The 23,004-nt window shown below is 41.3% G+C and overlaps 1 protein-coding gene across 5 annotated transcripts; it reads right to left on the bottom strand.

Annotated features, from left to right (window-relative positions):
* Positions 1-562: 562 nt before the first annotated feature.
* MPHOSPH8 (M-phase phosphoprotein 8) lies at positions 563-22,976 on the bottom strand. Of its 5 annotated transcripts, XR_014788992.1 has the most exons (16): positions 22,706-22,976; positions 20,626-20,781; positions 17,183-18,313; positions 16,135-16,234; positions 13,521-13,748; positions 12,438-12,563; positions 12,265-12,353; positions 10,736-10,876; positions 10,107-10,193; positions 7,807-7,961; positions 6,348-6,502; positions 5,581-5,708; positions 4,400-4,540; positions 3,073-3,129; positions 1,926-2,009; positions 563-1,428 (listed from the first exon to the last, which is right to left on the bottom strand). XR_014788992.1 is itself a non-coding variant. In XM_084842796.1 (15 exons), exons 1-15 carry the CDS (start codon positions 22,907-22,909, stop codon positions 1,387-1,389), a joined length of 2,883 nt encoding a protein of 960 aa, XP_084698922.1. In that variant the 5' UTR covers positions 22,910-22,976; the 3' UTR covers positions 563-1,386. The 5 variants fall into 5 exon arrangements, 4 of the variants coding, with proteins under 4 accessions (XP_084698922.1, XP_084698923.1, XP_084698919.1 ...); XM_084842796.1 differs by lacking the exon at positions 4,400-4,540; XM_084842797.1 differs by lacking the exons at positions 3,073-3,129; positions 4,400-4,540.
* Positions 22,977-23,004: the final 28 nt, after the last annotated feature.

Raw genomic sequence — 23,004 nt, 5'->3', positions numbered from 1 at the left:
TATATGCAATTATAAAATATATGTAGTCCATACCATTAATTCAATCAGTGCTATGAGAGTGCCCATCCTGGGATGACATCCCAAAATGTGCAATTCCATTCATCACTCACTCTCCTGTCCTGAAAAAAACACAGTAGTGGCTGTAGCCTCATCAGCCCTTAATATGAATGCCTAGTCAGAGATGTTTGTCAAGCCATGGCTTCAAAAATATTTAACTTTATTAAGTATGATAAAAGTTATCTCCTGTAGTGGTTCCTTTGGCCAAAGATATTAGAGAAGATTTTCATCTTTTTAAACAGAAGGAACCTTTGTGGGGGGGAAACAATGTTTTTGTTCTATTATAAAGAGCTGACACATCAAATCTTGACCTTAACAGAACAAGACCGCAGTTGCCTTTCAGGTCTTCTATGTATTTGTTTAAAATACCTGCTACCTCATTAAATAACTGCACTACACATAAAATGATTTTGCTAAAATTAAATGTAGAACCACTACCAGCCATTTTGATTCTTACACAAGCTAATAAAGTTCATCTAACAGTGTTTAGTGATACACAAAGAAATTTTTGTTTTACATTTTTATTAGCACAGAACTACAGCAGGACTGTTGTCAGCCAATAAAATGGGTCATTTAATTAGGGCAACAGATGAATCCTTTGGGAGCATTACATGAACATAGGAGATTAGAATAACTCTATAAATGTTGTCTGCTTTAAAAAAATAACCTGACAGTATCTGTAAAACTATTTTCCCCTATACCTGTTAAATCTTTATGAATCAGGAATACTAGCTTTTACAATAATGCCCAACCAAATTTTTGTTCATACTTTCTAACCAACCATCCATAAGCCCCTCATATTAAATTTATCCACAAATTCTTAGTTACATCATTCCTTTATTAAGCAGAAATGCTGCCTGTCTTCCTGTGCAATGGCAATAGCAAATGTAGTTCTGCTTGCTAAAAAGAGAACTTAAATATAAACATTGTAATCAGGACAACACTTAACCTTTACAAACAAACCATCAAGGTCTTCTTTTTAAAAATTGTAGTTTATCTTAAGGAGGTGTTTGCACCATTCCACATTGTGGAAATGCTGAGATACGCAGTCTGGACTTCACAACTTAGAAATGGAATTACAACCATTGGCACAAATACAGCTATATCAGTACAAAATAAAAACCATCTTGTCCAATTTCTTAAGCTGCCCATCTGCTAGCTAGCATGAAGATTCACATGACAATGTAAAAGGAGTCTAAGTAGAAGAAACCAGTTGAAGCATTAACAGATTACTGAATGCACCAGGAGTTCCAAACTGCTTGATCAGACTCAAAAAGAGGGAAAGTATTCCAATAAAATAATAGCATCACTAATGTTGGGTTCATGAGGTCACTGCAACTGCACTCTATATGCACCTATCAGCAGCTTTACCTGTAAGAGAGAAAGTGCCATTGACTATCCTTTCAACAAAATGCATTAAAGGCATGACAGATGACAATATACTGGATCCCTAAATAAGTGCATGCATACTCTCTGTAAGCCCAGCTGACCTCTCTTCAGTGGTGATCAAACAATGGTTCCTCAGGATGTAAGGCATGTGTCTACTCATACATTACATCTTTTCTGTACACAACCAACACATTTTACAGGTATATCAAACATTTGTAATGCACGAAGGAAAACTTGATGAAAATAATTTCACAAAGTAGCATCATGTGTATTGTGTTATCGCAATACTGCAAAGGGGGAGGGGTGTTGGGGTCAAAAAGCTGTATGAAAATGATTTTATAAATAGAAGCATAGAATACAGCAGACATTGACTAGTTTCATAGGAATCTAGTAGAGTATTTAACTAGGTTCCTGAAAGGTGGAGTTTTGAAGCAGATGTATGCTTCAACAATACATAAACCTGTATTTGCATTTCTCACCTTGGCAGTTGGAGCTTCTACCAACCGTATGAAGAGTTTGTTAAGGCCTTGAATAGGACTGAAGGAGTAAATAAAGTGACTGTCCTAAAATAAAAAAGAGAAAAGAACAATTGGTTGTGTGCCCCACATGTAAGCTCATCATGCTTCTGGTCAGCCAGACAAGTTGCAAGGGAACTAAAGTAACTTCTCACCCACCTAACTTTTTTGGTGTTTCTGTCTGTCTCTGTGCCAATCATTTGTTTAACCAATGACAGTGCAGACACCTTTGTGTACTACTGCTGCACATGAGAACATTCATCAGGGTGAAGGCATATTGATGTTTTTAGCATGAGACCTCCCTGCTCTCCCTCAACACCACTCCTACATGGCTCCACCTCCATTTGTTCACCCACACAGCTTAGCACTGATCTAAGGCTAGGCCATGTGTTCTGGCAAAATGGAGAGTGCATTTGTCTTCGAGAGGCAGGTGGCAGGGCTGGCCACCCCTGAGAAATACTCAAAGGTGGTGAGTTCCAAGTCCCATCAAAGCCACTTTCTGGCAGGACTCTATCCATGTTCTTACAAACATAGGCTTTAAACAAGTATATGGATAGATCTATCATGGCTGTATGGAATCTCCCTGTTCAAAGGCAGGATGCCACTGAGTGCCACTTGCAAGGAAGGCACTATGGGAGAGGGCTATTGCCTTCATGTGGGCATCTGGCTGACCACTGGGAAATGGGATTTAAAAATTTTATTTACGACAATTGTATGCCACCCCATCTTTGGGCAACATATAATAAATAATAAAATTTAGATAAAAATAGAACATAAAGCCAACATAAAATCAACATAAAAATACAACAAGAAACAAAACTGACAGCAACCCCCAAATTAAAACACACACATTGCTTTTAAAATGCTGGCCTGGATAGACAACTAGTGTGGTCTAGCAGGGCTCTTGAGTCTTACTTGTTCTGATCCCTGGAATCCAAGTTAACATGGGTAGAGAGAGTCAAATGTTTCCTCTTGCAAGGCTCTGAGATAGGCAGAGACTAGTAGGCTGTCTGAGGCTCTACCAACATGAAAGGAGCCCAAAGGCAGGGAGGAAATGAGGCTGGATAGGATTGGCACTGATGCCAGAGCAGGTGCTAGCCTAGCCACTCACCTGGAGAATCCGCTGGGCAAGCTGCTCTGTCCAGGCAGGATGGCAGGCTCTGCGGGGCTGGGAGGGAGGGGAGAGGATGAGAAGGAGGTAATGGGTGCCTGGCTACTCTAGGCATGGAGCTGAAGGGCAGGAAGTGAGCAACAACTCTCTCCGAGTGCTGCTTGCAGGGAGCACATTTCTAGGAAAAGAGCTGCTGCTTAACTTCCAGCAACAGAACACTTACAGACCCTCTAAAGGTGTCTCCTGCCCACCCCACATTGGAGATCTTAACTACAGAAAATTACATAAAATTGTGCCAACTGCTACGACATGAACTTCTTAGTGAGATTTTTTTAAACTTCAAAAGTGGGTATTCTTGCAGAATGCCACAGCAATGCAGTCAACTAAAAGCTGGTCCAAGAGTGTGCCTAACAGGAAATATAAAGAAATATATATACTAGAGGGTATATTTCCTGCCATTTGATAAACTAGGATTAAGGAAACATTTAATTGGCACTAAAGTTAAACAACTTTCCCTCACAAGAATCACAGGCAGCCATATTTGTCCTTTCGAAAACATAAGAGGAAACCTGATGTGCTCTAGTTATTTTGGATTACAGCTCCCATAAGGCCCAGCTAACATGGCCAGGGATTCTGGGAGTTGTCCAAACATCTGGAGAGCACCAAGTTTCGTACCCCTGTAGTATGGTAATCACGACCAACCAAACTGTTACAAAGTGATGCATGAGCTTTCCCGTTCTGCAGAACAACTTTTCAGCAAAAGGGGTGGGGGTAAAAAGCCAGGCATGATGTTGAAGTCCAAAGTCTACATTTTGTAACAGTCTTAAGATGTAGTGAAGGAGATGTTAGGCAGACTTAATTAAAAGAGACTCATAACGTTGGAAGGGACCTTGGAAATCAACTAGTCCACTCCCATGCTCAATGCAGGTTCTGCAGTGCAAGATGCAGCCACAGCAAGGGTGACCAACTTGTGGCCCTTCAGATATTTTGGCCTACAACTCCCGTCATCCCTCACTATTGGCGAAGCTGGCTAGGGCTGACAAGTTAAAAGGCCAAAGCATCTGGAGGGCCTCAGGATGCCCACCCGTGAGCTACAGCATCCCTGAAAGATGGCCATCCAGCCTCTGCTTAAATAGCTCCTCACTGTTAGGAAATTTCTCCTAATGCTAAGCCAAAATCGGCTTCCCTGCAATTTCCACCCATTGGTTCTAGTCCTGGCCTCAAGAGCAACATAGAACAAGTCTGCTCTATCTTCCGCATGCCACCCTTTCAGATATTTGAAGACCACTATCATATTTCCCCTTAATCTTCTCCAGGCTAAACATACTCAGCTCTTTCAACCATTTCCCATAGGACTTCGTTTCCAGACACACACAGCCAATCGCTCTTAGGTAGACATGCTCCAGCTTGTCAATGAGCTCCTTTAAAGTATCGTGCACAAAACTGGACGTGGTATTCCAAGTATGGCCTGAATAATGCAGAACGGAATGTAATTATTGCTTCCTATGACTGGATGCTATGGTTCTGTTAAAGCAGCTTAAGATTGCATTAGCGTTTTTAGCAGCCACATCATACTGCTGGCTTCATATTCAGCTTGTGATCCACTAAGACACCTAGGTCCTTTTCACATTACTGCTACTAAGCCACGTTTCCCCATCCTATACCTGTGCCCTTGATTTTTTTTTTCATACCTAATCGCAAATACATTAGTTTCTGCCATGTACAAAAAGGTTTCAGACTGCTCCAAGGCTACTGGGAAAGGAAAGTATAGCAGCTGTTCCTCTATTAGGCAAAGGCTGCGCTTGCTTGGACATTGCTGTGAAGGTGTCCGGGCACCTTGATGCAGCAGCACCCAAGCCAGCATTCTCCCCTCCCCTCCCCTTTCATGCATTGGTGCCATGACTTACTGGGCATCGAGGCAGCTGGCAACTACAATTTTGATGTTGGTAAGCAAGGGCAGCCAAATGGTGTAGACGACTGAAGCAAAATGGTGAAGCAGCCCTGAACCATGACCGATTACTGCACTTTTCTTTTAAAACATTCATCAATATCTCCCACCCTCCAGTCTGAAAGTATCCTGAAGCATTTCTGCAGAGCTAAACGTGCTACAAAGCTGGGAAGTAATACTAAATTTAATAAAACTAAATATAAAGTGTCCTGACACATTCTATTTGGTAATTGGAAACAATTACATTCACTGCCACAAAGAATGTAAAGGTATAACAGACTAATGAAAAATTGAATGGTTGAGATTCCTTATGGACCAGGCCCAGCAAATGGTGTGAGAAATTGTCAGTCTCGCTGACACTGATCAAGGAACATAGGGCTGAGTTTTCTGCTCACAGATTTTTCAAGTTTTTCAGATATTCAGTACCGCTATCACACAGTGCATCAAGATTCAGTTTAAAACTGAATTCTATTTTTTAAAAATATTTTGAACAAATCCTTTGAAAATAAATATTTTGCATTTTTGAAGAATTATACAAGCCAAGAACATGAAGGATTTACCAAAAACACAGGCAGTTGGAACTTGTCATTCAAAACCACAGCTTGCACACTACATGGTCCACAGAGCCGAGCAACAACTTCTTTCCCAAAGAAGTTCGTGTGAAAAATGAATAAAAGAATTCCAGATCCTATGGAAAAATAATCAAACATTTAGAGAATGTAACAAATCTGAAGAATTACCACTCCCTTAAAATTTGCCTTAACCCTACTAAAGTGTTAAAAGCCTAGATGTGGGGACTAAATCACAATCCTATGGTGATTCTGAAAGACGGGGGACTACTAAAGCAAGGGACACACAAAATAAAACCGCCTAATTTAAATTCTAGTCAATCCAATTCTTGCTCCCTCAGATTTTGATCCCAAAAATCTTTTCGTAATGTTTGGATAAGCTTCCCTTTCTCACAACCTGATTTTCCCACTACTGTAAGCACCAGATCAGGTAAAACCAACAGACCAACCAACCATCAGGAGATTATAAAGCAGAAGTGTCACTATTAAGCATATATTACTCTCGCTCAAGGACAAAAGAACTTCTGAGATGTGTGACTTGATTTCAATTCCTCCTTTATTGGTTTTTGTTTGCTTGGCTGCTGTTTAGTATAGTTATTACTACTAGTGGATTATTTTAAAGAGTTTCAAATGTGTTATTGTTGGATATTCAATCAAGCTGCCCAGAGGGTGGATGTACAAACACACACACACACAGATATTTTTAACATTTGGATTTTCAGTTCAGTGTTTGATGAAAGAATGTGTCTAAATACAACCTTCAGGCACATTCTGTGGGGGCTTGTAGGTGAACTCTGAAGAATAATCTGGTCCTTCACAAAGTCGATGACATGCAATATCAAATACAGGTTCCATCAAACTTAGACGGGTTTCAAAGTATTCCCTTATTGTCTCTTCTGCCACTCGTGAAAGCCTAAACAAGAAAAACAATGGAAACTTACCTATTTTAATTTTGGCCAATCAATTCTTATACAAATGTCAATATTTTATTCTACTATAAACAGAAAACCTCCACTTCTTCTCAAATCTAGCCAAGTTGTCACAATTCTGTTCTCAAAAGGTTGGATCCAGTCTCTTCATTTTGTAAACAGAAGGGCTCCTTCCCTTCACTGAATAGACCAAGATCTAGTGGCAGCTCCCTCCTGGAAGAAGTGGAGGGAGGAAGGGATAGTTTCTGCAAAATCCCCCATCCCCCTGCAGTCCCCTCATGCTGTCTGTGAAAATCCCCAGGCCACTGGACCAGATTTTCAGGGGGTACAAGGGGCTGCAGGAAGGGAGGAAGGGGTTGGTAAAAACCTCTCCCCCCACTCTGGCATTAGCAGATTCCCACCAATCATAAGTCTGGATCTAACTCCATCAGTTATATTACACTGCCCAAAATCTAAGCCCCATATAGAAGTAGTGGAAGGATTTTTACGATCAGGATTTTTCATAAACATCATTTATGACAAACCAGCACTGAATACTAAAATGTAGCCTACTAGAAAACATCATAACCCTACTTATAACTATTTCCAAAACAGTAAGAGCTAGAAACATATAATAATCTATAAAAATATTTATAATCTAACCATTTTATCTTAAATCACTTAAAATATTTATATTCTAATGAAAAAACTATTAAAAACAGCTCATAGATAAAGAAAAGAGTTCTAATGATAAGTTGACAATATTGCCCAATCAGTCCTGATGTTTTTGAAGAAACACAATGGCAATGCATGCATGTGCTAGAACCAATTTTTTAAAAAAATCTTTCAAACATGAAGAATGAAGACCTAAGAATCCCTCAAAGAAGAAATCTTCTATTATTAGTAAAGGTAGTATCTTCCAAACTATTATTCAATGAGGCAATCCCTCCCCTTATAATGACTGACAATGACCAGCACCTGTACCTTAGCCTGGATGCTTTCTATCTTTACTTTAGCTAAAGTGGGAGAAAATCTCAGTTTGGTTTATGACTGTATGAAGATGCCTCACATGAAGTCTGACGATCAGTCCATTTAGCCCGTCCCTAAGCTTGAGTATAATGTTTATTCCTTAACAAATTCCACTAACACACTGGGCATGCGAGGGTCACCCACAAAAGCATCTCTATGCTAAAAGGAGTTCAGCAAATACAGTATCTTCCCCTCCTCCCTTCTTAAAATACAAGTCACAACTTAACTACAGTTCTTGATTCACTAGAGGAATTGAACCATTTTCCAAGCTAGTACTTACGTAGCCAAGTGACTCCTGAGGAGTTCATACACTAGTAAGTTATTACACTGTTTGGCAAAATGAAGGGCATTGCCCTGGTGCTTTGATGAAATGTTGCAGTCTGCTCCACTTTCAATCATAAGACGGACAATATCATAATTTCCTCTCTTACAAGCCTACAAGTGGAAATTGAGAAAGCAACAGGTAATATGTAAGACATATACGTATTTATTGGACATGTAGATTTTACAACAGAAACTCTTTAAGAAAGCAAAAGGGTACTCTTGTGACATTTCTAGCCACCCTGCATGAGGAGACAATACAATCTGAGGAGCAGCAACAGCCCCATCTCAGCCTGAACTCGATCCTAGAGGAAGGGTGAGAGGGATTAGGGAATGAGTTAGGACTGAAGATTTGCTGGGGCTAGGACGTGGTGGGAGAGGAATCCACACTCCTACGTTCTAACAAAGAAAAGCCAGTACTGAAACCATACTAGATTCTATATTAATTTTTTCCTTGACAAGTATCCTTTGGGAAGACATGGAGACTGAACATCCAACATTAACCTCAGGTTCATGCATAACATACAGCTATAATATGAAACTGCATCATTCAATAATGTGACATGGATTAATGTCACATGTGAGGACTTCCAACATTTAAAGATTAGTTCATTTAAAGCATACCCAGTTTTATCACAGTTCAGGCTTATTCAATCATAAGTCATGCTAACAGCATATTCATTCATTCCATTTCTGTACCACTTAATTGTCAAAGCTCTCGGGGGGGGGGGGGGAGTGTTACAAATATTACAATATTGTAACATAATATAAAGACCATTTTCATACAACATATAAACACACACACACATTTTAACATTCAACAATAAGAAATCCCATGACTTGTTAAAAACTCTATCATATGCTGTCAAGGCATATAACCCCCAAGGTATGAGCCTACTCCTTTGGGGGAAGTGTAACCCCATCCAGAACAGATTGAACACCCTACATCTGGTCAGAAGAACCACCCACTAAAAGCATTTCAGTCTTGTTTGGACTGAACTTCAGTTAATTAGCCTTTATTCAGTCCATTGTTGATGCCAGACACTGATCTAGCATATCCATAGTCGCATCTGATAAAGATGAAAAGAAAGAGAGCTGCGCGCCATCAGTATACTGATGACAACCCCACTTAACAATTTCATGTAGATGTTAAATAGCATGGCAGATGAGAACGACTCCTGTGGAACCCCATACTGGAGAATCCATGGGGCTGAACAATATCCCACAAGTACTACCACTGGCAGCTGACCATCCAAGTAGGAGCGAAACCATTGCAATACAATACCTCTCAATCCAGTCTCAGACATTTTCCGCAGAAGGATACCATTGTTGATGGTATCAAAAGCTGCTGGGAAAGCAAGGGGAATCAACAGGGTCACACTCCCCCTCTCTGTCTCCTGGCATGAGTCATCATACATGGTGGCCAAGGCTGTTTCTGTGACAAAACCCAGCCTGAATCCTGACCGAAATGAATCCAGATTATCAGTGTCATCCAAGAGCATCTGGAGCTGAACCATCTGCTCAAGGACCTTGCCCATGAAAGGAACAGTTGCCACCTGCCTAAAATTATTGAGTTCTTCCAGCTCTCATCACTACCCCTTTTCAGGTGGCCTGGGACCATACTATCTTACAAGGAATGGGCTGTTCCTGCCAGTTTTTATAAGCTGAGAAAGGCAAGGATCCAATACAGAAGTGGTTTCACGAATCTGTCCAAGGACTTTGTCAATGTCCTTCACCTGTACCAACTGAAACTCGTCCAAGAAAATTGGATAAGGATGTGCTCTGGATACCTCACCTGATTCACCTGCTGTAACACTGGAGTTTAAGTCCCAGAGGATACAAGAGATTTTATCTTGGAAGTGCCTTGCAAGTGAATGACAGTGAGTCTCTGATGAATCCTTAGGGCCAACATGTAAAAAGCCCTGGACAATCCAGAAAAGCTCCACTGGGCGGCACATAGAGGATTCAACAGAGGCAGATATTGTTTCTTTACTGCCATCACTGTCCCTGAAAATACCCAACCACAGGCACACACTAGTGTTCGACTGAATCCATGAGTTTTTCATTTGCACTCAAGCCAGAATTCCTGTAGACCACAGCAGCCCTCTCCCCCGCCCCCCCAGCCCTCAAGTCTTCTTTAATGCTGAACCAAGTACCCCAATAGGCACAGCTGGGAGCAACTAATGCCTTCCTGCTCACCTACCCAGATCTCAGTTATGCATGCCAGATTGGTCACTTCATCACTTCATCAATACATACCTTCATTAAAGCTGTTTCACCGCTATTTTGCTGCAAATTCACACATGCGCCAGCTTCCAAAAGGATGGCTACAGTAGTTAGATTATTCTATAAGAAACAAAATAGTTGTTACAACATGAATATTCTGAACCTAAACAGAACACAGAAAGCTCAGCAGCATGTTGAAGTGAAGAGCCATGAAAACTAATTTAATGTAGCCCTATAAAATATATATTGAAAGTTTTCAGAAATGAGATTTACTGTGTGTCAGGTATGGTACAGGCCAAAGCAAATTTGTTCCAACAGTAGCAGTCCAAAGGCACTAATGACTCCAAGATGAAAAGTCTAGCTGATCATTTTTCACATTTAACACTATAGAGTACCACAAGGGCAGTCAAAAGTAATGAAGCATACTTCTACAAGCATCCACTGATTTCTTAGATACAGAGAAGCCAAATCAGCAACTTGTAGCAGATTCATATGGCACATATGCCCGGAATGCTCAAAACAAGGCACTAGAATTTTTTTAAAAAAATTCTCAGCTACACAAACTTAATTCCTTGTTCTGGGTGCAACAATCAAGAAGAGTTTATAGAGGAAAGATCTTCCAAAAAATAAAAATAAAAGAGGCAGGCAGAAAAGAAACCAACCTTCTCAGCTGCATGTATTAATGCAGTTGTTCCATTTTTTTGTCTGCAATTAACTTTAGCTCCTTTTCTGATGAGAAGTCGAAGGATGTCATCATGACCTCCTGCAGCAGCGAGCATCACAAGAGTCATTCCACTAGAATCCTGCAATAGCAGTTTATTAATGTTTGGTTTTCAATGACAACCTTTTTCCTAAACTACAACTCCGATGAATGAAGAATAGATGGCGTACAGCTCAGTATCAAATAGTCATTCACAAAGCAACATGGTCAGATGTTCCCTATGTTTGTTTAGGCGAGTCATTGTGGTTAAAAGCATGGTAAAAGGGGCGATTTTATTCTTCAAAAGGCTATTTAGAATGCAGAGTGGAATTCTAATCTCACATTGTTTTCAAAGTATATATTTTATTTATTCAGTAAGCTTCTATCCTGCTTTTTGACAGGTGTTTTCAAACATGATCTGACAACTATAAAATACAATTAAAAGCCATACATACAAACATGAAACAAAATGGCTCCAGCTAGAACAGATGCCTGTTCGCACTGCCAGCTTCCTCTCTCCTGAAATCTTTCCCACAGGGCAGCTGACATAAGATGGCCCTCTGATGGCAGTGAAAACCTAGCTGGAGCCTAGTGCTGTCATGTTATAGGTCCACTTTATCCAGAAGGTGGCTAACAACTCTGGAAATATTCCTCACAGTTGGGAACAATTCTAGTTGATCAATTTTGAATGGAAAGCTACGAACTATCACTGTATCTCTGCTTCTGTAAACATCATTTTATAGGGATTCTCACATTTTAGCTACTGTACAAACAGAATGTGGTTCAAGCATATCAAAGGGGCACATCAAATGTGAACATGCCCCCAAAGGCCAAGCCATTATTCCAACTCACATTAGCAATTGTGATAATGGTTTGAGGGTATTAATGCCACCTTCAATACATCTGAATTGAGAAAATAAACTTGTTAAGGGCTGTCACCCAATTAAATTAATCTTAGTTGATCATATAAGTTTTAGGCTGAAATCTAAACACACTTACTTGGGAATAAGTCCTATTGAACTAAAAAGGGCTTACTTCTGAGTAGACATGTATAAGGCTGCGCTGTTAACTGGCTAAATCTGCATATGAATAAAACAATAACTTTGAAAGAATGTGACGTACACATTTACTATCTTTTGAACACTTATATTAAAACATAAAAAAAAAGATGTGTTAGCTGATTGAGGCACTTTTATTTGAACAAAAGCTTTTAAATCAATCAACTGACTTAGGGTACAATTCTACAACTCACTTACTAGGGACTAAACCACCTTAAACACCGTGGGACTTACTTCTGTGATGCACAAGATTGTTCTATAAAGATTGCAATCCTAATCTTGACCTTATACCACATGTAAGTAGATTGCCTTCAACAGAACTATAAGTATCTGTATATTCCATCACTGTTTACTTGCCTAAACATGTAGATGAGTACAAGCCTGCTGTATTCTATACGAAGAATATTAAGCTACATATTCCACAAAAACATACCTCCTGGTCAAGATTATATTCTTCATTCGAATTAAGTGCCATCTTTACCATTTCATAATGCCCATTTTTGACAGCATCCCGCAGCTGAGCTAGAAGAGAATAAGTTCAACAGGAGTAAAGCGATTTCAAAAGTGGAGGTATGAAGATTCTCCATCTCTGTAGCTGTTACTCACTAGATGATATTGCTTCAGCTGCCAAGTGATTCTCATCTTCTCCATCAAGATGCTTCTGAAAGTCCTCCAACGTCAGCCACTCTAATTGCATGTCCATGCCCAAACTCACAGTTTGTTGCTTTGCATCTACCAAGTTTGAATTGGGGGGGGAGACAATTTTGCCATCACTAAATAATTATCTCTGTAGACATTGTATTCCCTTCCCTCCCACCTACCTCTTAATCCAACTCAAGTAGAAAAAATAATTCACAGTGCTGGTGGAGCAATAACCTGAAAGGGGCTCAATAAATTGAAGCTCAATCCAAATAAGACAGAGGTCCTGTTGGTGGATGGTTCATAGAATAGTAGTAGGGTTGGAAGGGGCCTACAAGACCATCAAGTCCAACCCCCTTCATCTACTGAGGTTTATTCTGGTGCTGTTCATCGTGTGCTAGATGAGGTTGTACTCTACTGAAGGAACAAGTTCGCAGTCTGTGAGTGCTCACAGATATATCTTTTTAATGACTGGATACACAGGCTGCCTCCACGGCACAAAGCATGTTCTACCGGCTTAGGCTGGTGAGCCAACTGTGACCCTATCTGGACAAAGGTAGCTTGGCCTCAGTGATCTATGTCCTAATGAGACTACAAGCATCAACTCATAATTGCAAATTTGCCCATAGCCACTTTCAGTGTTATCAGGTAACCTTACAGAAGCCACTGGATTACCTAAAATACTAAACTGGCTGGCTCAAGTTGTAGATTTCAGGAGCCCAGCCTATTCAGGATTCAAAACAGGTCTCAGACTAAGTAGCCTCAGTAATGGGTGTACATGAATAGGATGCACAGAAGCCAACAGATACCATTTGCCTGGTTTTGGGGAAGAATAGGCTATATGTGCAAAATGGTGTGTGCGGGAAGATAAAATGAGATGGAATAACAAAATAGAGTACGTAGTACTGAGCATCCCAGGCCCATGTATGTGGGGATTTTTCAAGTGTCTGCCTCAAGTCCTTTAACCCAGAAGCCATACTTAGTACCTGCTGTTAACAAAGAGACTAAACTCAAGTAGTCTTTTGTCCCAATATTACACTTTCAACATACCAGAACTGTCCTCAGTTACATCACGGTCACCTTCTGCTGCAATATAAGCCCAAGTATCTGTCTCATCTCTTGTGCTCCTGCCATATAACTGTCTGTCTTTTGATTTGAATTCATCTGTAGATCTGTAGTCATGCCCCAGCTCCTCTCTTTTGCGACTATCCAAGTATTCATTTTTTTCTTCTGAAGAAATGCTAAACACATCAAATGCGCTCTTGAACTCTTTCAAACCTAGATCAGAGTTAACACAATTATTGTGGGTTGCATAACATCACCGGATGTAATGATTACTATGAAAAAATAACTACTATACAATCTACTTCAGCAAGTGCAGGTCACTTTCTAGTTACATTTCAGAAAACTAGCACTTACAAAAGCAGTTGTCCAGAGTCAAGACATTTTGCCACTGTTTTATCTTTAAGAACAGTAGTTCTTAATCAATTTAAGAACAGCAGAAGCAGTTGAATTTTTAGTTTTTGAAAGGCCTTCAGGAGTTCCTTAGGAGAAACTGGAAGAAATTAAAAATGTATCTATCACCCTTAAGAATAACCTTGCTGGATCAGACCAAAGGACTATCAAACCTAGCCTTCTGTTCCCACAGTGGCCAACCAGATATGCCTGAGAATTGTTCACAAGCAGAACTTGAGCATGGCAGCATGCTTCTGCACATGTTCCCCAGCAATTGGTGTACAAAGCCATACTGCCTCTGATACTGGTGGTAATACATAGGCATTATGACTAGAGGCTACTGATAGCCTTATCCTCCATGATTTTGCCTAATTCCCTTTTAAAACCATAGATTTTTATAAAGGCATTATGATATTGGAAGATCCCTATGAGGTTAGTAACCAATATTACCAAATGAAGAAAGTGAGGAAATATTGTACGACAATAAAACTAATATTCGTTAATTTAGCATTTAAGATAGGAATGTGCCAAAATTATACTTATTTTCTGTACTAGAAAGGTATTTGGTTGCATCCCACAGTGCAACATGACTGATGGAAGTGGACTTCCCCCACAACTCCATACTGCAGTACCTCCAGCTACCCCCACCACACCAGTGCTACACAGAAGCCAGGGCATAAGCAATGACAATGGTCAGCCTAAGTGTTCACCATGATTATACAGACTGTGTACCAAGGAACAGAAATCCAGACCACAAAAGGGAAAAGATACAGCTCAATGTTACTGATTACAAGTATAATGCAGTAACCCCCAAGGCCACACTACATTTGCCCACAAGATACCATACAATTCAATACATTTGCTCACAAGGCTGCAGCCACAACGAAGGGTGGTAACCAAACAGCAATGGCTCACTACAATCTAACTCAACCCCTTCAGTAAAGGAGGATGGCCAGTCTTTTGATCTTTGGGTAGAAGCAAGACCTCAACCAATTCAGGCCAAGGCTTCATTGATGGAACAGGCAGACTGGAGGCAGTTGACCAAAGAGTCCTCCCTTAAGGCCTACATGTCAACTTGCCGTACATCAACTCAGCTGGAGCTAATTGTGTTTGATAGTACAAAAGGAGCAGCTAGCAGAAAACTAGTTTCAACAAAGCTAGTTTCAACAAAGCCAGAATATAAAGATACAAGCCACTCCCTAAGCTATTCTGCAATACCAAGGTCATCTAAATATACTGTCAGCAAACCAATATAAGAAGCTCAACTGAATATATGAATGAGTCAATGAGATCACAGAATTCAACAATCTGTCCTATCACTGCTATTTTATTTTGGTCTTAAGCAACATCAAGCCCTTAGTAATGTCTTCTTTTACTTCCTTGTAGACTATGTCCTTCAGGCCCTCTCTTTACATTCACATCTGTGGCCCTTACTAATTTCACCAGGGATTAATTATATGTATTTGCCTCCTGCTCATCTCCACGGAAGCCCTAATCCACTGAAAAGATGATCAATGGCCACTAGGCAGTGAGCCTATATACACCAGTTGCTGGAAACATGGGTGGGAGGGTACTGTTGCGCTTGTGGGTTCCTGGTCGACACTGGTTGGCCAGTGTATGAACAGAATGCTAGATTAGATGGACCCTTGGCCTGATCCAGCATGGCTCTTCTTATGTTCTTATGACAAAGGATTTTTGCCACACACAGAGCATTTGCCAGACAATGCACCCTTTACAGAGAGATGCTTGTTAACCAGAGCTCCACCTGATTTTCAGGGATTCCCCCATAGCCTCCTGCACCACAACTTACCCCATTTAGGATTCCCCAACCCTTTGTGAAATACTTTCAGGGTCCCTGAAGGGCTACCATGGGAAAGAGAGGTTGGAGAAGTCCACTTCCACCAGAATCCAGGATAAATTTTTCAAATAGACTCTCCCCTACACAATGCTGAGAAGGCCTGTCTTTCATTTTCTCTTCATCAGCTCTCCAATTTATATTCTTCTCTTTGCACATGACTAGATCTGGACCCAACCCATTAGAATTAAATAATTTAGGGCACAATATGGCCGAGATAAACATCGCTGCAATATAAATCATACCTTAAACAATGTGAACTGAATACTGTACAATAGGATCTGTGAGTAGATTAGTTCACTATCTAAAGTGATTTTATAATTTGTGCAGTGATCTTAAGATTTTCATACTTACTTTTGAATCCTCTCTGTTCTTTTCTGCCCTTTTCTTCCTTTTCAGAGTCAAACTTTTTCTGGAGTTTCTCTTTTGCTTCACTTTTTTTGGCTTCTTTTTCCTAGAAATGAAAGCTAAATATAAAAGCAGTGTTCTGAAACACTTATAGCAACAGAAGCTAACCTTTTAACTATGTACCTGTTGTGCTGCTTCCATTAGTAAAAAGCCAGGAAAGCTTCAGTGCTAATTTGCAGATAGTCTAAGAAACACCAAACATGCAGCATAACTCATAGCCAGCCTGTGCTGACCCAGGACGTCACGTAAGCTGCTGAAAGATTCATGTAAAGACTCCTAAATGCTAAATAACTGGGGGCAGGGGAAGAGAAGAAAACAGTTTGCAAGAAAGAAGCAGGAAGAAGAGTTTATTACATTTCAGTACTGCCTAATAGCTGAAGCTCTCTTAGTTAAACAACCCCCTTCCTGCACATCACTCTGCTGCAAATTGCTATACAGAAGTAGCAGCTATAGTTCTCAGTCTCATGTTGGCTGCCTACGCATAGTTCCATCCAAAGAATGTGGACAAATAACTAAGAGGCAAATTAGACACGATATTAAGGATGTTATTGCAATTACTGTTCACACTTTTGTTATGTAAACAGCAGCCATGGGGAAGCACAAGCAGCCTCTAGACCATTTGAAAATGCAAATAGCAGCTTCAGAGAGGTGATTTTGTCAAGACCAAGGAAGAGAAAGAACTTCCCCTCTGCATCCTCCATGGACTTGAGGCTCCTCATACTCCCCCCCCGCTGCCCTTACTGCAATTTACATAGAACATGCACATTATTGCATTCATGCAATAAGTTTGGCACTAAAACCACTAGGTGGAGGAAAGCAGGTGAACTGGATATGAACTGAAGCGCCTAGGGAACAGCAGGTGAACTGAACATGAATTGAAGTGCCTTTCCACCCCCACTCAAAAAAAAAAAAAAGAGTAGGAAACAGCAAAGCAGACAAGGTAAGGTAGGTAAGGTATACAAACTGTAATTCTGCATCACCCAATTTAGATTACCTTAGATAATGTGCCTCTTTCCTTTGGGATGTCCTCAACATCACTTTTAGAGAGATTTTTTTTGCTCACCGTGCTCCCTCCTTTATTGCATTCAGAATCCAGGATAAATTTTTCAAATAGACTCTCCCCTACACAATGCTGAGAAGGCCTGTCTTTCATTTTCTCTTCATCAGCTCTCCAATTTATATTCTTCTCTTTGCTTTCAGTGACTGTTGACTTCTGAGGTACATCCTTGGCATAGGATTGGCTCGATTTAGCTTCTTTGTTTTTCAGTTTTGTATTATTGCTTACCTCCCCCGCTGAATCAATAGACTTGCGTCCTCGCTCATCAGTGGACAGTTTCAAACCTTTCTGCACTGGAGCAGGTGTAGTTGGTCTCTTATTGTCTAGCTCAGCAGGAGCCTTTGCTTTCTCTGGAGCCTTCTGCTTTTTGTGTGTGCTTTTCTTTTCCAAATACTTGTCCACTTTTCTACTTTCTTCAAGTCCTTCAGCCTTTTTGTGTTTCTTCTTTTTCCTCTTAACCTTCACTTCCGAACTGTCATCTGTGCTTGATGAACTGTCTGGATGCTGAACTGCAATCCAGGGGACATTTCTCTCTTCCAATTGGTCTTTTCCAGGAGATGTCTTATGCTTCTCCTCACTGCTATCCGAGTCCAAGTCCACACTTTCATTATCAACAGTTTGAAAAAAAGAATCATCGAACGTGGTGGATTCAGCATCTAACTGATGAGCACTATTTTTCCCCCTTTGCAGATGCTTAGTTTCTTTAGACTCCTCTTTTAACTTTTTCTTTCCATCTTTGATTTCTCCTTTCTTTTTACTGGTGTCTTTGATATCTTCCTTCCTCTGTTTTTTGGAATCTTTCGTGTCGTCCTTTGACTCTGAAGTCCTTTTCTTTGGTTTTGAATCTGAAGCCAAACTATCAGAGGAGTTTTCACATTCTAATCCAGGTCTCTCTTTACCTTTTGCTGATTTAGACTTTTTCTTTTGCATCTCATCTTGGCTTTTGTCCTCCTTCTCTTTAGATTTTTTCTTTTTCTTCTTTGGAGATAAGTCTCCTTTTGTATCACTTTGCCAGTCACTATCTGCTTCAGAATCGGCTTCAAAAAGATCATCATTTAAAGGCAGCTTCTAGAGAAGGAGGGAAAAAAGATTTGCTTAAGAAATCTGGTACTTAAACTAAATACACAAACCTGGATTAACCGAAGACTACTGAAGCGTCAACATTTTCAGCCTGATGAAGATGTTGTTTCCAAGCTTGGCCCTTTAAATTACCAGATTAAAAATTTTGAACAACGAAGGAAAATAAATACCAGGATCCAAAGGCCAAAGAGCTTGGCCTTTCCCACATGATTTTTTACTCTTTGCTCCTCAACCATGCAAACAAACTTTTGAAAGTAACCACCATTTCAAAAGAGGCCTACCACGTGGCATGGGGGGCTCGCTGTTCAAGAAACACAACCCCAAACCCCACCCACTCTGAACTGTGGAGAACTAGTTGCATGGTTCTTTGGTTGGCCACCATCAAACTACTAAAACCATCAAGCCATTTTTTTAAACTCCTAAAGTGTGATTTTGAGCAAACATTCTTCATTTATTATTAAGGACTTTATAGCCACGTTCCAAAAATAATATTTTCTCAATTCAGGATGAGAAATTAATTAAAGGCAGTCTGAAATAAAAATGTTTTAGGGCCTACCTAAAGGAAAATAGGGGAGGAGCTAATCATATCTCCCAACGGTGTGGTGTGGTGTGGTGTTTCGAGTGTTGGGCTGGGAGTCAGGAGATCTGGGTTCTAGTCCCCACTCACTTGGCCATGAAGCTCACTGGGTGACTTTGGGCCAGACACAGACTCTCAGCCCAACCTACCTCACAGGGTTGTTGTTGTGAGGATAAAATGGAGTGGAGGATTATGTACACCGCTTTGGGTTACTTGGGGGGGGAAAAGGTGGGATATAAATGCAATAAATAAATAAGTAGAAATAAATGGTGAAAATGTTCTATAAGTATGGGCCACCACCTTAAAGGTTCTCTCTCTTGTGCCCACCAGCCTAACTGGCTCCCCTACCCCGGGTGGTGAGCACACTACCAGGGCCTCCATAGCTTATCTTAATGTTTGGTTGTTAGGGTGTTCTTTAAGTAACTTGGTTCCAAACCATTAGAGCGTTAAATCTCAATACTGGCACACTATGAATTGGGTCCAGAAGCAAATAGTCAGCTAGTGCAGCTAATGCCAAATTGGTTTAACACTGTCAGAATGCTTAGTCCCCTCCAGCTTAAACATTCTATTGATTTCAATAGATTTATTCTCTAGTGTATGTTTAGGACTGCAGTCTTAAAGTTATTATAGACACCACACCTCAGGAACATCTCCTATCCAACCTCATTAAAATTACTTAGGACCACTGTTGAAAATCTGCAGGTTACAAAAGATGACCAACTAATTGCCTTCTTAGCAAAGTCACAGAATTTGAAGATCCCCACTCTACCCCAATAGAGGCTAGTAGAATTTTCTGTAGACTAATTTCTAACAATTTACGGTAGTCTGGCTAAAAATTTATTTTTAGTTAAAAGACACTTGAGTCCGGAGGAAAGGTCTCTGAAAACAGCATACACTATACAAACTCAATATCTTACTACCTTTAGAAGGGGCCTTCTAAAACACATCAGAAACTGCTAAGTATTGATATTTTTAAAGACTAATCTAGGAACATAACTCACATAGCTCGCCCACCCAGACTGTAGTCTCGATGACTACAGCAGAACAGAAATAGGTAGCAGATTATCTGTAAAGTTGCTAACTACATTTTTCAGTATAACAAATAATCATGTTCAGTTAGGCAGTCTGATTAAACCTGAAGTCAGTAGTAATCCAACTATAAAGAACTTCCACAGCACAGGCCACCAAAATGTGGTAGCAGGTAAGGTTAAGAAGTTTCAGAGTATACAATGCCCTGTTGGGCTACTGTTGGCAGGGTGGGACGAGCAACATAGGCAATTTTTCCTTCTTTGTCCCCCATTTTTTTCCTTTTTCTCCTAGACAGGCCTCTAGGCCCATCTAGTGGAGGAAGCACCAGGGCTGGAGAGGCTATAGGATTTCTCAAATCCTAGACTCTCTTCTTCCCTCCCTGCCCATTGGAATTCCCCCTTTCCAACCACTATGAGGTCCTCCAAGGCCATTTTAGCAGCTTCAAAATGCAGCCAGCATGGCTCTTTCTGTGCTGGCTGCAAGGGGAGAGATCAGATCATGTAGTCCCGCTCCCGAAGTAGAAATAGTCAACAGCTTCCTGAAGTAGTCTGCACCTTCAAGAGGGGGACTCCAATAAATCCTATGGTCCCTGGAGAGCATAGCATTGTTCTCTAAAGAGCTAATGCCCTTGTCAATAGAAAATAGGCTTTAAATACATTCTTGAGGGGAACACAAGGACTGAAATCAAACATACCTGTACATCTTTTTTAACAGGTTTAGGCTTAGTATCCACTATTTTCTTTCGAAACTCAAGCAGCACTTCTCTACAATCTTCTAAATGTTCCTCTGGTTCCCACGTATCATCATCTGGTGAATATCCTTTCCACCGTACTTTGTATACTATTTTGCCCTGACAAAACAAAAACAGTTATGTAAGTGTACAATAAACAGAATTTTTCATTGAGTAGGATGGCTCTTTTTGGAATGATTAATAATAAACTAGTGGGAAGGCATCAGTGAACACAGGTATTCCTCTACAGCTATGCACAGCCCTGGCACTGGAGAGAAATGGCTGATAGTAGTTACAGAGGAGTGGAAGGCATTCCTGCTAGCTACACTGAGCAGCCACAGCAAAACACAAAGTATATCTGCATGCAGGTAGCAAGTCTTAAGAGAACAGGAGAATACCTAGCCACTATTTTCAACTGCTGACTTTTACACCTGAGTGATACGTCTTCGGGGGGAGGGGGGGGGGATGACAACGACAGCAGTTTTATTCTACTTTATAAATCTAAAATAAATAAATAAATAAATAAAAGTTATTAAATAGCGACTGCGTTTTTATACTGCCCATTAACAGTAATTTCTCTGACGAGTGAATACAAAAAATAGTTTTTAGTATCAGTTTAGTTGTCTTGGCTTCCCTCAAAGAAGCCAGGGAATTGTAATTTAGCAAGGTTGCCAAGTATTCTGTTAAGAAATCCCTAGCCCCTTCAAAGAACTATTCCTACTTAGGACTTTATTAAAGGTGCAGTCCTATGGGGACAGCTGTAAGCCTCTGACTCAGAGGTTTACGGCCATCCAATGCAGAGCAGGAGGAGCAGCGGAGGAACAGCATTTTCCCCGGTCTAGGTGGCGGACCCAGGAGGGAAGGACGCTCGGGAGGTCTCCCCAGTCTCCTCCCCTCCTTGCCCATGGGAATGCCCCTTTACCTCCCCGCCCCAGGTCACTTTTGCAACCTCAGAGAGACAGCTGGCAGGGTTCTCTCCACGCCTGCTGTGAAAGGCAGGGGAGCTCAGACTCCTGGGGCTGAGCTTGGAGCGCTGTCTCAAACCTTGGATCCAGGAATCCAAACTATCCCATGGCCCCCAGACTCTGTCTAGGGACCATAGGATTGTTCTCTAAACTAACTGAAGTTTGTGTTGTTGATATTCCCTATCTATGGCATGTGCCTCCATAAGCAACAGTATGCTTTGGTGTTTCCAGGACAGACTGTTTCTCTGAATTAAAATTGATGGCACACATCACACTTACACTCAAAAGTATGTACTTTTAGAATGTGTAAGAAAAAGAATTAGCCATTCTCAAACCAGCCCACCAACGAGTTTTGGCATTACTGATCTTCTGAAAGGGATGGACACTAGCCTCTTACAGAGATGCAATGGCCAAGAATGGGTAAATCTGCCCTCTCTGGAGAGTAACTGAATGAGCCCCAATGGGGGCTACTTTTGTTATTTAAATGCGCAGTCCTATGCATGTTTAGCAGAAAAAAGGTCCTACAACTCCCAGCATAAATGCCTGGCTGGGGCATGCTGAGAGTTGTAGGATTGCTTTTTCTGTCTAAACATGCATAGGTTTGCACCTTACGTCATTCATTTCTCAAGGCACGGACTTTGGGAATGAGAGGACTACTCTTAGAACTGAGATCTATCTATCTATCTAATAATTTATATAATCTGCTGACGTTCTACAGGAGGTTTTGTGGTCCTGATAAGTAGACCTTTTTTTTTCTTTTTTCTTTTTAAAAAACATCCTGCTTTGTAAAGTAAGTTCCTCAGATGTCTGGAGCGCCTGCAGGAGGAGCGCCCGCCTTCCTCCTCACACGACAAGATCACGATGCAACAGCAATGGGAGCTTCCCTGGTTTCTCCTCATCACCGTCCCCGCTCATTTCCCCCCGCCTCGCCTCGCCTCGCCCCGGCTACAGGCCATTATCCCTCATCCATCCTGAGGGAAGGAGCGCGGGCTACCCCCTAATCCCCCAGGGAGGGAAAAAGCGCCCCGCGAGGTGCGGTCTGCTCTGCCCCAGCGAGGCCCGCCCCCCTCCGGACTCACGTCTTCGTCCGTTTTCACGTCCAGGATTTTCTCCACCTCATAGACGTCGTCCTCGTCTTCCTCACTCTCGCCGCCGCCTCCCGCTGTGGCTGCCGCCCCCGGCGCCGTCGCGCCACCTCCTCCTTCTCCCGCCTCACCGGCCTTCGCTTTCGCGGCGGCTGTCACCACCTCCTCCTCAGGCCCGCTCGCGGCGGCCGCCGCCATGTTAGGCCCGAATTTTCAAACGACAACAGTAAAAAGCGGCTGCGACAGTCGCCCCCGCCCCGCCCCCGCACCGCCCCCGCACCACCACCACGCGG

Source organism: Heloderma suspectum, chromosome 3 (genome assembly GCF_057233095.1).
Source record: "Heloderma suspectum isolate Gila_16-S chromosome 3, 16-S_ref, whole genome shotgun sequence".
NCBI lineage: Eukaryota > Metazoa > Chordata > Lepidosauria > Squamata > Helodermatidae > Heloderma > Heloderma suspectum.
The sequence above is the reverse complement of the archived record's forward strand: the minus strand, read 5'-3'. Positions and strand labels throughout refer to the sequence as shown.

Bases quoted from the DNA above. Each gene is read 5' to 3' on its own strand.
- MPHOSPH8 (XM_084842793.1), bottom strand. From the start codon at position 22,909: ATGGCGGCGGCCGCCGCGAGCGGGCCTGAGGAGGAGGTGGTGACAGCC. The intron at 20,782-22,705 runs GTGAGTCCGGAG...TTGTTTTGTCAG, and splicing joins ACGTGAAAACGGACGAAGAC to GGCAAAATAGTATACAAAGT. The intron at 5,709-6,347 runs GTTGTATTTAGA...ATTTTTCCATAG, and splicing joins CCCACAGAATGTGCCTGAAG to GATCTGGAATTCTTTTATTC.